The following is a 15385-nucleotide window of genomic DNA, read 5'->3' on the forward strand; positions in this document are numbered from 1 at the left end:
ACCTAGTTTAGGTTTTGAAATGCATTCAAAACCTCTATTGAAATCATTGTTTCAATAGTAAACATTATTTCAATAGTGGTTGCAACCTGTGTTCGCTTTTGAAATGCATTTTCAACCACTATTGAAATAATTATTTCAATAGTGAACATTATTTCAATAGTGGTTGCAACCTATGTTTGGTTTTGAAATGCACTCTCAACCACTATTGAAATAATTATTTCAATAGTGGTCATTATTTCAATAGTGGTTATAACCTGTGTTTGATTTTGAAAAGCACTCTCAACAACTATTGAAATAATTATTTCAATAGTTGTCATTATTTCAATAGTGGTTATAACCTGTGTTTGGTTTTGAAATGCACTCTCAACCACCATTGAAATAATTATTTCAATAGTGGTCGTTATTTCAAAAGTGGTTGCAACAATGCATGACTGTTTTATAATTTTTACTTGGACTGTATTTTGTCATGTTCATTGTTGATATGCATGATGTTGTCTATTGTTGATATACAACTTTCATGAAAAATATTATTATAAACAATGTTTATCACTCAATGATTGAATCTTATATTTCATTGAAGGAAATGGGATTATTACGAGGAGCGTGACTACCACTATAATTCCGGTTGTTTTCGTGTTGGAATGAAATTATCAGCTGTGTTTAAAAGTAACATGAGGCCTGTTCAACAGAGCGAACGTTCGCGAGCGCTCGCCAAAATTCCTTATCTCGCCAACAGAAATGTTCGCGAGCGCTCACTCTGTTGAACACTTCAACCTTTCAGCCTCTGAAAAGCAAGATCTTGTAGTGTCACTAGTTCATATAATAAATTGCAATTTGCCGAAGTGGGGGTGAAGGATAAAGAGAGTATTAAGTCTCGTAGTCTGTAGCACTAGTATGACGAAGAAGTCATTTTGGAGACTCTTTTGTTGCAAAAATAATGAACTTGTATTTGCAGATGTAGAGACATAAATAACATTTACCGCATACAACGGGCAATTTTAGTGACTGGCAAATTTAGCGATTTTATCCTAAAACTGAGCATCAACGTTTTTTTTAGCGATATTGAGAATTGTCGGACAATACATATGACCAAATCGCCAGCGACGTTTATTTTTAACGTTGTCAAGTCTTTCACTATTAAATAATGCCAAAATTAGATGGTCGCTAAAAATTCCCGTTATACAATATTGTATTTACGTCTCTGAGAGGAGAGAACACACATTTTTAAAAGACTTTTTCTAAGTAAATTTGCACCGGGGGGGGGGGGGTCAGCAAAAAAGGGGAAAGATATTTTAAAAGGTATTTAGTTATGATTACTCTCGTTTATATGAGTTAAAAATGGATCAAAATACATTTGAGTTTGATCAGAGGTCAACACCTATTTGTTATAAGTATTCAGCATACCGTAAGAGACGCAAAAATCATTCGAACTGCGAGCGTTATTGGTGTTTACTTGTTTTTCCCGAAGAACCAGACTTAACTAGAGGTACATGTACCGTGAGCACCGAGCTCTCAAAATTATACACCCCTCCCCCTCTCCTATATGAGTATAATGCTATCCAATGTTTTGCTATGGGAAACCCAAAATATCTGTTCGATGAAAATGGGAAGTCAGATTGGCATTGTATAATAAAGATTCTGTAAAAGTTTCATTAAATTTTATAAGGTGTTGCAGACAAAAGATGGATATCCCAATATTGAAAGAATGGCAGTGTGACTGTACAGGTTTTGCTATGGTAAACCCCAAACATCTGTCCGATCAAAACGAAAAATAGGAGGTGCACAATGGTACTATGGAATAAAGATTCTGTGAAAGTCTCATATTTTATCCGTGGTATACGAGGAGATGTGGATAAGAGATGGATACCCCTCAATATTTTAGAAAGAATTGCATTGTCCATGTTTTGCCATGGGAAAGCCAAATATCTGTTCAATCAAAACGTTAAATAGGAAGTGCACAACGGCGCTATGTAATAAAGATTCTGTGAAAATCTCAATTATATATACAGTTTATGCAGTTGTATTTAGGAGGAGTTGCGGATAAGAGATAGCCGGGTATCCCCGATATTAAAGAAAGAAAAGCAGTGTCTATGTTTTGGTATGTTAAACCCCAAAATGTCAGAACGAAACAAACAATGGCACTTTGTAATAAACGTTCTGTGAAAGTCGCATTATTTTGTTCAGTAGTATACGAAGAGTTGCGGATAAACAATGCATGGGTACCGCTAAGCGTTACGGACTTACGGAAGGACCGCGACGGACATCCCCTCACTATTTACCCCCCTTCCCTTCCACGCAGGGGAAAGATAGAGACAAGAGAAACAATGCACATTGCATAATCAGGTTAAGACCTAGACGCCCTTAGATTTGGCAAGCTCCTCCTCCTTTTCGTAAACAACTAAAGTTAATTTTTTTTCTTTCGGTCAATTTTTTCGTGTTGAACCCCCACCCATCTCTGTCTTTTTCTTTGTTTTTGTTTCGAGGCAGGTATCAAAGATGGCTGGTGGCTGAAATTTCTTGGACATTTATTAATCTTATTATACACCTAAATATATTTTCCTCGGAACACTTTTATGTACCTCTATAGATTTCCCACACCGTTCAATTTGCACTAAATCCCAGTTAGCACAGCAACGTTATTAAAACGTTATAAAAACGTTATGAAAATGTTATGAAAACATTTTCTAAAACGTTATTACAACGTTATTTTGTGTGGTTTTTTAAACGTTATTATAACGTTTTGCAAAAACATTGTACTGTAATGTTTTAAAAACATTTTTAAAAACGTTTTGAAAACATTTTTAAAAACGTTTTGAAAACATTTTTAAAAACGTTTTGAGAACATTTCTTAAAACGTTTTTAAAACATTTAAAAAATCAATTTTACAACATAATAAACAATATATTTATTATAATTTAATAAATTTAAATCCATTCATTAATGTTGTCTAACACTGTTTTTTAACACCTGCACAATAAAATTACAGTCTTCTTTCAAATGAAATTTGTATTGTTTGAAATACGAAAAGATCACAGCATCCTTATTCCATTAGAAATTAATCTGTTGTACACTTGGACTTCTCTATTTTCTTCTGAAAAACAAAGATTTGGACATAAAACTTTGACTAAATAATTACCCATTCTTACTCGTACATTTCTTTTAGGTTAAACATATCCATGTATTAGGACATCTGACAACTAACAACACATACTAGTGTATAAAAATCTGATAAACACAAAGAAAGTATGTTTTGGTATACAGTTGCATTAATGAACAAAAATTTACGTGTAAATATATCTATATATTTCTGACAACCAATTTCAAACATACCTTATCATATTTAATAAATTCCTCCAGGAAGGTATGGATCAAACCTCTTCGTCCCACCTCTCATTAAATCGTAAGAGATTGTCTTTGATGCTTTGTAAGCCTTGTAAGCAGCAGCTATTAAAATGTAATGTGAAATTAATTATAAGAAATGTAAATAAGTAAATGTATAAACTATAAACATATTTAATAAATGCGTCGGAAGCAAATTAAAAGTGGGGGTTGGGGGCTAAATCAACAAAAACTTTTTTTTCGGGGGGAGGCGGGGGGGGGGGGGGGGGGTAAGCCCGAATTTTCACTAACTCTATTATGTCAAACTTTGCAAAAAAAGGGGGGGCTAAGCACCCAACCCCTAGACCCGGTTCCGACGCCTATGTTTAATAGTTAAATGAAAATAAAACAACATTACTAGTATTTAGATCGTTTTCTGTTTGCTGTATACATTTCCAATGATTTATAAGTTGATATGTTAACTGAATCTTGATGCATTTTCTTAGCATTAATGGTAATAAAACTTACTTTTAATAATTCTTTAAAAGGGTGCACTTTTCAACTCTCTGTCCAGCCTCAGTGAACTGACCCATGCAATTTGTTTGTATCATTGTCCTCATATCTCTGCCCTGCATTGAAACCATTGCATTCATCTAAAATGAGTGTTATATTTTATCATGAAGAATGTGGATTTCAAAATCTTTGATTGCTAGCAAATATATAATCAAGCCTAAGATTGATTAATTAATTCCTCTCCTTTCCCTTCAAAAAGAAAATAGGTTTAACGTGGCATCGTATTCGATCTGTAAAACATAACACAAATTCGGAAAAATCTAACAAATCATTTTACATCTCTTAAGAATTATTTAACCCTGTCTTGTTAAGACCCCTTCCCACACCCATTCCTATTCCCAACTATGTTTTAATTATGTTTTGAAACCCGTCACACATTTTTAATACATGTAAATAAACCCAAGTTTTCAAACAATAAATCGCCCGCCTAATTCAAATGCCAATATGAACTTTATAAATTCAACTCAACAAACATATATACACCTAAGTCTATGAGAATGAAAGATCTAAGATTCTAAATGCATATGTATTTATACAGCTACAATATGATTGCTAAATATACAGAATGAATACTTTTTAAAATTTAACATACCATACGTTGACATTTGTAAGATATTCTCCTATTCCTTTTCTTTGTCTTACAAGAATGCCGCCGGGTTTTTCAAAATTGTGATTCTGTTGACCTATATAGATCACATGGAAATAGCTTGCAACAAGGATCGGCTGCATCAGCCCTGGCCATGGCATCCCGCTGTGTCACTCAATTAACTCTCGATAAACACATTATCGAATGGGGAAGTCAAATAAATGACTCCACTGAATTATTTAATTCAGTAACTTTGTTGAACAAATAATTTTTTAGAATTTTTTTTACTCTCCTTGTTATATATAAATATTTTTTACAATGGTATAAGAGATAAATATGAACACATTTCCGTTTTTTTTTTTCGGGGGGGGGGGGGGGGGGTCTAAATTTTATTTTTACAACTCAAAATCAATCATAACTTTGGAGCTATTTATAAGGAAACAGTTTTATATATATATACATGTAACGTCTTACACTAAATAGTTAAAAACTTCTGGTGCTTGGAGTTGGTATTTCTGTAACGTTTTTACAATGTTTTGCAAACATTTTAAGACAATGTTGTATTCATGTTGTTTGGTAACATTTGTATTTCATGAAATTTATAATAATATTATTACAAAAAGTATGATTTTTTTTAATCATGCTATTCAATTTATAGCTACACGATATTTCCTCATTATAGAAATTAATGTTAAATGTTAAATGTTTTCTGAAAACCTCCTTGCAACAGGAACAAAATGTTATGAAAAACATTTTTAAAATGATTGTTAAGAATGTTTTCTAATAACGTCTTTACAACCAAAATAAAACGTTTTAAAAACATTTTATAAACGTTTTATTAAAAACGTTTTCAGATAATATCATTACAACGGGAATACAATGTTATGAAAACGTTTTGTGCTACCTGGGATATTGCAGTCTAAGTCATATAAATGCAATTAAACGCAAAGAAAACGAATGGAAATCCAAATGAAGGTAGGAAAAACAATATTTTAGGAGAATATTGTCAGCCTGTTACCCTCACGTCCACCACACCAGATCTTGCTGCAGAAACGACAAAACGACTTTACCCCACCCTTTCAAAATAAACATCTTGGATGAAGAAAATCTGTGCGATAATTTAATTCAAATAAGTACCAAATATACACTTAAAAGATGTGCCAATAATGTACTAAGTACTTGTACATGTATTTTGAAGAGTATTCACTGTCATTTTTCTGAAAAAAAGAACGATCAAGATAACACTAGAATCATAGCCTTTTTTGACAGATAGTGGACTTTAAATAAAAGAAATAAAAATACACTAGTTATATGAACCTTAACCGATGAATAAAGCGAAAAATCGTTTAAAATATTCTTCAGTACACTGTAAACACTTTTATCATGTTCTTTTCAACATCCACTAATGTAGACTGGTACTGAGTAACCATGAGATGATCTCCATCGGAATGGAGCGCAATTTTGTGTGGATTGGAAATTCCATCACTTATCATATTACCGATGACGTCACCATCTGTCGTCATCAGTAATACATTGTGGGACTTGCATCCTGCAACATAAACACGCGTTCCAAGAACAGCAATTCCTTTGGGATTCTTAAGTAAACCTTCATCCCGGAATTCCCATCTTTTCTCTCCACTGGTAGTAACAGCGATTACAGACCCTTTATATTTGTCGGTGACAAACAGGTTCTTGGCTGATTTGTCCATGGCTATGTAGTCAGGGAAGGAAAACAGATCATGATCTTCCTGATCCTTGCAGATGATCTTTAATTCTCTTCCGTCTTGAGACATCATTTTAATGCAAGGCGGTTGGGAATAGCAGCAGACAGCAAACTTTTTGTTGGCAAATGCAATTCCCCAACACTTTGCACCTGTCTGAATGGTGGAAATACCGAGGCAATCGTTCTCCCGAACCTGGTAAATATAAATTTTCTTGTCTGGTGGGAGACTTACGGCAACCTCGTTTCCACTGATGATTGCAATATCGTAGGGTTTCGCAGACAACACCTTTTCACCAACCCACTTGTACTCCTTATTGAAAAGCTTAATCTTGCGATGGTTCTGAAATTTAAACCGTTAACAAATGTTTACTTTACTTTAGAGCCATACAGAAAATTCTATTCCCAGAATTAATATTCAGTTTAGTGACTAAATAGGCATTGATGTTCCTTCTACGTACCTGGTCAATTAGGATGATTCTACTATTTCCAATAAATTCTGCACCAGTGAAGCAACAGTTTTCTCTATCTTGAATAGTGCGGGCTTTGAAGAAGTAATCCATTGTTGCCTGTTTCGGAGCTACTCGGTGGATTGGCGAAACTGACTTTGGTGGAAGAATAAGTGGTGGAAGTGGCGTTTGCGCAGAATCGGGATGTTTTACATCTTCATATCGAGGAGACTTTCTTGACCTGACGGAAGGTATGGGAGATAGCCTTGCTGTATGGATATTATTTCCACTTCCGAAGAAAGTTGGTGGGGATTTTCGCGAGCTTATCGGTGGCGATGCTTTTTTCATAGACAAAGGCGGAGGAGGGGACTTTCGAGTGGATAGTGGTGATGAAGGAATACTTCGAAAAGCAATGGATTCATCCTCTATGGGGTGTTCCTCGTTTGAGTTTTCCAGATTGTATGGAGGAGCAATATGAACAGGAGTGTACGTTACTGTTATCTTTCCAATGTCTCTCAATGTAGTGGAAATCGCTTGGAGCTGTTTATCTGGAGTAAAATTCATGAAGACGTCTTTCATTTGACGAGTTATATCGGAAAGGGTGTTTTCGCAGACATGAGCTTCATGTTTGACTTTGTCCACCATTAGTAGAACATCTGTGTCGGAACCATGCTTCAATGTGTTTTGAAGCAAGGACAAAGCATTATCAGTCGTGCTAGCGATACCATCACAACTATCGATGTCGGAATCGTAGTTGTTTTTCTCTTGAATCTTTATGTTTTTAATCTCTTCAGTCAGCTTGTATTCTTTAGATTTCAACAAATCGTTCATCTGCTGACGAAGGCCAGCTATTTGTTGACGAAGCTGAAAAGATGCATCTTCCAAGGTTTTCGAACTATGTTTTCGGTTTTCTGAAATCCTATTTGCCCAGTCTCGTTGCATCTTCAGTTTATCAATAATGGCATCTGTCTTGAGCCTTTGCTTATCGGCTGCTTCTTCGCAAGATGTAACGTTGAGGCATTTCCTGTGATCCAGCGTCACACAAGAGGAACAGACGACCTGGTTATGATCCTCGCAGAAGAAAGCCAGCTCTGTTCCTTCATGGTCGGGACATGGAGGTCTGTTGGCAGTGTCCTTGATTGGTTGATGTTGAAGATCGATCATGCTTATCAGGTTGTGATGTTGAGAGTATTTCAGCGACTTGTGGAAAGATTCACATTGCTCGCAGTAAGCTTCGGAGCATTCTTTACACCACTTCATTGCAATGATACTGTCATTGCGCCTTGAGCACGGGTCGCATTTTCTTTCTTCTGTCCGCAAACGAACATTTTCCATTAAGCTCTTCACGAAATGATTCACCGGGAAAGACTCAACCCAATAATGTGGAGCTTGTTGTGGATCAGGTGCATCGATTTGGCGCTTACACTTGGGACAGTTAAATCCTCTTGCCGCCTTTTGTCCTTTGGTGGATTCTATTATATGGCGACTGATGCATTCTTTGCAGAAAGAGTGAAGACATGGCAATCCTACAGGTTCTTTATAATCGTCTTCACAAATTGAACAGGTCAAAAAAGCCTCTGTGACGTCTGGTTCATATACAAATCCAGCCATAATTCATTCTGCAGAAGGCTACTGTTCTATCAAGTGATAGTTAACAACTCTGAGACACGTTACTAAGAGAAAATCAAACCCTTTTCCAATACACATTTGGTTTTGAAAATTTAACGGTGAATTAAATGTCTTTAAATCTTTTGTTTTTAATTGTTATTCGACAATAAAACCAACGTTGCACTTAATTTGGTTATTTAAAAAAAGTACAACAGCAAAGCAGGCATGAATGAATAATATTTATTATAAACATTCTTCATATATATCAAAAATGTATACCGTAATACCAAAGATAAAAATCATATATTGCATTGTCCTTGTACATGTATATATATAATATATTTAAAAGTATAAATACTGTGCAAAACATTGATGATTTTTAAAAAGTTCTATTCAAAATAAACATATGCTGCTGATTGCAAGTGGATGAACTTTTTCCTTACTTTTTGTGTAGAACAACATTGCGTGACTGAAAACTTCGTGTTTTGCCAACACTATTCTCAATTCGAGATTTTGAAAAAAGATCAGGAAATATCCAAAAATGGGCGAACAAGTATTGCCGGAACTTGGTCCTTTTTTACAACAAGTTTTGTAAATTCACCTTCAGGGTTTATATAAGCTGGCTGAGAGTCAGTTTTATTCAAATTAGATCGCCCACTAGCTCCATAATATCTGTGTTCCGCTTGTATTTTGAGAATAACTGTGTACGTAAAACCTTTAGAAACTATTGGTGGTGCAGGGAACTTAATTTGATACGATTGCTGCTTTTTATTTATCACAAGTTTATCTTTGCATTTGGCCTTTTCTTGATTGTCCATGTCGTAAATATTCAAGAATACGTCATAGTGTTCTTCGTCATATCCGGTTCCGTCTATTTCAACCCCATCTATGAACACTTCTCTGGAAGATGAAAATGCAATAGCGGTAGTCTCATTGTGCATACAGTTTACCGGACCGAACCGCCAATGAAGGGTTTGATTCTCGCCCTTTGACCTTTTATCTGTCCTAAATTTCTTCACATCTGTATTAGTGCCACTAAAATAATTCTGCAAGATCTTTCTCTCTTCTGCCGATAGAATATCAGACTTAACCACAGTTTTATGGTAATAACTTGCTTCTAAAACAGGAACACGAATGTAGTACAAGATCCCCCCTAAATAATGACGCTGATTTTGCGGTGATACAATGACACCGTTTCTTAAGCACTCTTGTTCGGACCACCGCAGAGCTGCATCGAACACCACTTCCTCTTTAGCATCGAGTTTTTCGGATTTAATTATTTCCTTGACTAGAGATGCATGTAGATTACCGAAACTACCTGAACGTAAGATTTCCTTCGGTTGATGCCAAATATATTCCAAGCATTTCTTTTTCAAAGTCGATTCATCAAATTTGTGGGCTTCTTGGAGAATATCACATACATTATGTGTATTTAATCCATGTTCTAACACACGTCTACATTTTTCTTCCAGTCCTGTTATACCATATTTCCGGGCTGAATACAAAATTTGTATAGCGTTCTTTGCCTCTACTTTAGTATCCTCGCAATATATGTACCTTGAAATGATAAAATGCATCGAAAACATTAAAAGGTTAAATGAAACCTTTTAAATGATTACAGAAGTCAACATTTTTAACCAGACGCCAGTATTCTTTATACAAATCTTTATAGAATTAAGGTTCTAAATAACAAATCTCTTCAAGAAGTCTTACTCTAGCATATGTTGAAATATATCACATTCTATGTCGGGAATGGCTATTTTCTCGTCTGTCTTCGCTGCCATTGGTCCAATTAACATAGCGTAGAAAACACAGCTACGGCTAACAAGAACATAGCGATGTGCTCCAACAACTTGACGTTTCTCTCCCACCAGAAAGTAGACATCGAAGGCTATCTCGTTGGTTAGCATGTGTCGGTTACATTCAGCTAGCGTTTTCCTTGCTTGCCAGTCATAATGTGCTGTCATATCGTCCGAATCTGAAACACATCGAATACCTATGGTTAAAGAGACACAACTTTACAAGATTAAAGACATATTTGTACCTTACTGGACAACTTGTAAAACCGTTTGTTTCAAGCTCGGTATATCTCCACCATCATTCAAAGTCACTGACAAAATCCATATTTTTGGTGCGTAACATAGAATGACTTTTCAGAAGAAAGCCTCAAAATATTGAACAGTAGCTAACAACCACCACATATAGTTAACATACCATTCTATCGAAATATCTCGAAGTATTTTATGCAGTACTCTACCTGTTGGTGAATTAAAACTCAATTTCTTATAACATTCTTATATGATAATCCACCCAGAAGATATAAATATAGTATCAGTATATCCAAATCATTGACAGATTTTGATTTCTTGAAGATAACACTAGAAAAAGACCAGAACACCTCTAATCACTAATCAATAGTTGCAGAAGACTAAAGCTGTCTTATACGCATGTGCACTTCGCACAGATTATAAGAAGCTCAAATTTTTGACAGAATTCAAAGAGAAACTGACACAATATTGCGACAAATACCTCATTCTATTAAACAAGCCTCTACTGAAAAGGTTCAAATATATATCGGATGATTTAAACAATTCGTAATGATCTACGTCTGCTATCGATCCATGCAGAACTGCCACATCAATACATTGTTAAGAAAACTTTTAAAGCTCAAACAATGAATTCTAATGCCGTAAAAAATAGAGAGATGGCGAGCACCATTGATCCGAAATGGAGTTAGAAGGAGGAATCGACAAGCCGGTCATCACGTACAATGAGGCCATTAAAAGTGCAGACAACAGGTTTGTGTGCTCTGAAGTAATTAGTTCTTTACAAAAAGGAAATGTACATTTTGATATTAAAAGAACTCATCGATAAATTAAATGAATCCTGTTTGTGGCTCCAGTTTCATATACAAGAAATTAATTTCGAGTCTTTATTGAATTTCTTGTTTTCAATTGCAATGAAAATCATTCTGTGTGCCTTTTAAAATGTCTCTGGCATTTGCGAATAGAATTGAACGACATTGAACATATTATGTAACAGAGAAATCGTCTGGAGAACAGATTTAGGTTATAAGTAATTGTCTTCAATTTAGACTTGTTGCCGAGTGCAAAAAATACACCACTAAACAGAATGTCCAATGCCTTAATTTTTCGGTATCAGATTTTGTACAAGATCTGAGCTGTATTCTCCAGCTAGCAATGAGGGCTACTTTAATCGCTCGTTCGATGTTTTCATATGCCCTCGAGTTGAGTGCATGTGTACTTTTATGTTGTCAATCTGTCTACCTTTTTTATGGACATTTGGCTGTTTTGTTTTGCTTTTTTAACCCTATAAAGCCTTTATTTCACTTTTTCATTTCTGGACAATGAGTTCGACATTTTTCATACTGTCAACTAAATTCCAGAAATCATTATACAACACATTTGGCAAGTTATCACGTACCACAGTCACTTATCTGCTTACTATACATCTATATAGATAAAGCACTGAAAATATAGACACCATGCAATGTTTTCTCTCATACACGGGTTTACCATGATAAAATGCTACAATATCAGAACCAAAGTTTCTTTTGGAGGTTCTTCAAATTTCGGGTTCCTTTTTAAAACTCATAAACGAAGATTTCATTTCTTTCTTTTATTAATTCCATTCCAAACCTGTGAAAGGGACATTCCTAATTTGAAAACAAAACAAGCTTACATTTCAGTCTTTCAACAGACCAATCATTATAATTTAAAGGACATGACTGGTGCCCCATCGCAGGAGTCCGTAAAAGGGATTCAACGGCTACATGTGATAGTTCATGCCAGCATTGACATTTGTCATGTTCATACCCCTTTCAAAGTGCCATATATACTTTACCATTTATTTTTACGAAATAATTCCATTCAATTAATGAATTTCAGTACATGTACTTGTAACATGAAGAAGTTGGCTTAAACACTTTTACATTATAAGTTTGACATATTATTTTTTTTCTGTTGCAGAGCTGATACATCGTTCATATATGGATTTTACTACAGTATAAATATTCTCTTTATCCAAGGATGAAGGCGAAAACCTGACCACTTCTCCAAAGAGAATACAGCATAAAGTGTACATCTAGTACGCCTAAACTGATTCCTACTACATATAGTAGTGACATTTAAATCATCTCAACATGGGTGGAAAATATGTAGTCCCCATTATCATTAGGTTAAAATATTCACTACTAATATTGAGCTCTCGTTAAACTTGAGGTACATGTAACCCTGCTTTTTGAATATCTGATACAGCGCCCCCTAGAATACAAACTGGTCCCGATTTTTCAAAGCAATGCAGTCAGCCTACCTGACAGCGGAGAAGATTTTGTGAATGAATCATCTCTATACAATTTCCGAATTGTCTCCAAATCCTCCATTTGCAAGACACCTCGACCAAATGAAAAAGGTAGATACGAAAAAAATCACAAAAGTGATTATACTTGTGGGCCCTCGAACGCACCCGACATATATTAATCAAACCACTCTAGGAGGAATGACTAATCAAAGCTTCAAAAGTCGTCCGATAATCCTCTTATAAAACAATTTGATAAATGTATAAGGTGCATACCATTCGCAGGAAACTGTATCCGCCTTTTTGGAATTTAGCACCGATTAGTTTTTGGCATGAATTCCTGGTAACTCGCTGCTTGAAGATTGTTTTCATGTGTGACACAGTTCTTCATAAACAAGGAAAGGTTGTAGCTCAACAAAATTTTAAAGATACTTCAATAAAGCGGTGACACAAATCCGCTAATGATAACTGCAAAGATAATTTAGTTAACCGTCTTTATTGCTACATTTTAAATTTATATACACTCAATTCTATCCCCGAGGCGGTTTTTTAAATTTTCAACGACAATTTAAAATTTGAAATATTTGTCTTGCTTTTTAAAATTCTAAATGATCTTTATTTCAGTAGTAGATTTTATCATGCATGAAAGCTACTACTCAAAGTCAATGAGATCGATTTGGAAGATAGTAAAATTTAAAAATAAATTTAAAAAGTGGAACGGAATGCTTCTTCCTTTATTTCAACAACTTCAAAATAAACGACGTAGAACTCTGTTTTCTTTGCTAGCAAGATTTGTTATCAAAGTTTGGGTATGAATTAAAATGATTTTTTCGTGGAATATATTGATTTAGTGGACACTTTAAACAGATAGCGTGTCACTTAAAGAATGCCTTATATAATTGTATCAGTCAGTTTTTGAATTTAAAAGATCACAGGTATGGATGTTTGCTATACAAAGTTCACGGCCCAGATAAATTTGATCAACAGTAAAAACAAAGTAAAACAAACAAAACGGGCGAAACAAAAAATAAAAACATGTCCTCTGTTACAATGATTTATGTGGTAATGGAAAACACAATCTAGATGTGACTTAAGATAGCCAAAATTATTAAGGTTCCCAATAAAACACATGTTATAGCATGTTGCTTATCTAATAACCTTTTAAGTTTTTTTTTTTATCAAAAAATAGACCGAAAAAACTCTTTCTCATGTGTGAACGATACTAATTTGTAGAGGAACATTTTTCCATGTAGGGAACAATTTCGTCCAACTCGAAACCATAGCTTAGCGAATGTGTAAAATACCTGCTGTGTTTTTCAGCTACCAGTAGATTACCAATCACAAGGTATGAAAATTTCCTAGTTCCATTTTTATTGAAGAAGCAGTTGTCTCTGATATCAAAATACCTAATCTAAGCCAAAGTTGATATGTTACTGACTTTTGAAAAATATTAGTGATTTTAAATCTTCGAAAAGTTCTTTGGAATTCTTAAAAATCCACATCTGACTTACACCACTTCTCGAATACGCTTGTAGCAGAGTACGTATGGAGTTTCTCCTTAACAGCCGTTAATATTTTTGCGAGGAGTAAAGATAGAGGCTTGGTAGAGCCTTGCTGGACCTTGCAATGTATTTTTAGGACGTAACATAACAAGAATTAATTGCACCACCTATAGAGGAGAAAGAAGGATGAAAATGGGCAGAGGGGGAGGAGGGGTCAAGTGAAAAATGGGGAGAAGCGAAATTACCCCCCCCCCCTTCTAAAGACTTCTGATTTTTGTTGGCCGGCAATTTGTAAAGCAAAGCCTTGACTTGACATGCTTTAGAGATATCTCCGAGTTGTTGTTGTGAGATTTAACAATAGACCCGGGGTAGGTAGGCGTGTTTACTTTTCGGTTTATGTTAAAACTTATGTTAAAATGACATTTTTGCAAAACTAAAATTCTCAATGGCAGGCAATCTCTATCCAGAGTTATTGTTCCTTGCAATCTTTTAAATATGAATAAGGGGTAACAGAATCTGTAAAATAAAATCTTTAATGCCCCTGAATATATGGGCAAGAATGTTCTTTTCCTGTCTATTTTCTATACATACTCTTTCAAATGTACTTGGATCAAAGACCCTGTGTTCGCCTGTTCATGATAAAATTTATATACTACATGCTGCATCCGCATCTGAGTAAATAGCAAAGAAGCCAAAATAGTTATTCTATGATTCACATAAATATCTAATTAACCATAAAATACTAATAGTGATCATGTGGTCCATGGGCTTCTTATGTAAGTATTTTATATAACAGATTCATTACCAGTCTTAAATGAAGGAATTTAAAGAAGCATAAATTATGTTTAAAAGGGATGTTTGTTCAAAAGTTATAGCCAAAGTTAGAGTTTTTCAAAAGTAAGTCAAACTCCAAAGTCAAGGTCAATGGATTACAATTGTTGGTATCCAAAGGAAGGTTTTGTCAAAAGGAATAGACATGTTACATGTAAATATGAAAGCTCTAGCACCAACTGTTCAAAAGATATGTCCAAGGTTAAAGTTTTCCGAAAGAAGGTCAAACCCCAAGGTCAAAGGGTCATAGTTGTTGGTATCCAATGAAGGTCTTGTCACAAGGATTACATATTTGAAGGATGAAAGCCCTAGCACCAACCGTTCAAAAGTTATGGCCAAGGTTAAAGTTCGGTTAAATTTTGCATAACTCGGTCAAACTCCGAGGTCAAGGTCAAGGTCAAAGGGTCAAATATGGTGGTACCCAAAGAAAGGTCTCGTCACAAGGAATACACATGTGAAATATGAAAGCCGTAGCAGAAGT

The 15385-nt window shown here is 34.9% G+C and overlaps 2 protein-coding genes across 2 annotated transcripts; both read right to left on the reverse strand.

Annotated features, from left to right (window-relative positions):
* Nucleotides 1–5784: 5784 nt before the first annotated feature.
* On the reverse strand, nt 5785–8291 carry LOC133175448 (tripartite motif-containing protein 55-like). The gene is made up of 2 exons (XM_061310551.1): nt 6659–8291; nt 5785–6540 (listed from the first exon to the last, which is right to left on the reverse strand). The coding sequence occupies exons 1-2, from the start codon at nt 8255–8257 to the stop codon at nt 5836–5838; spliced, it is 2304 nt and encodes a 767-aa protein (XP_061166535.1). The 5' UTR covers nt 8258–8291; the 3' UTR covers nt 5785–5835.
* Nucleotides 8292–8778: 487 nt separating this feature from the next.
* LOC133175329 (BTB/POZ domain-containing protein 6-like) lies at nt 8779–12930 on the reverse strand. Its single transcript, XM_061310423.1, has 3 exons — nt 12848–12930; nt 9968–10232; nt 8779–9811 (listed from the first exon to the last, which is right to left on the reverse strand). Exons 2-3 carry the CDS (start codon nt 10219–10221, stop codon nt 8779–8781), a joined length of 1287 nt encoding a protein of 428 aa, XP_061166407.1. The 5' UTR covers nt 10222–10232; nt 12848–12930.
* Between the last annotated feature and the right edge of the window lie 2455 nt (nt 12931–15385).

The sequence above is a fragment of the Saccostrea echinata genome, unplaced genomic scaffold, assembly GCF_033153115.1.
Source record: "Saccostrea echinata isolate AGI-Se365-2 ecotype Australia unplaced genomic scaffold, CSIRO_AGI_Sech_v1 ptg000062l, whole genome shotgun sequence".
Lineage (NCBI taxonomy): Eukaryota > Metazoa > Mollusca > Bivalvia > Ostreida > Ostreidae > Saccostrea > Saccostrea echinata.

Bases quoted from the DNA above. Each gene is read 5' to 3' on its own strand.
- LOC133175448 (XM_061310551.1), bottom strand. From the start codon at position 8,257: ATGGCTGGATTTGTATATGAACCAGACGTCACAGAGGCTTTTTTGACC. The intron at 6,541-6,658 runs GTACGTAGAAGG...TTTAAATTTCAG, and splicing joins GAATCATCCTAATTGACCAG to AACCATCGCAAGATTAAGCT.
- LOC133175329 (XM_061310423.1), bottom strand. From the start codon at position 10,221: ATGACAGCACATTATGACTGGCAAGCAAGGAAAACGCTAGCTGAATGT. The intron at 9,812-9,967 runs GTAAGACTTCTT...TATCATTTCAAG, and splicing joins ATATTTCAACATATGCTAGA to GTACATATATTGCGAGGATA.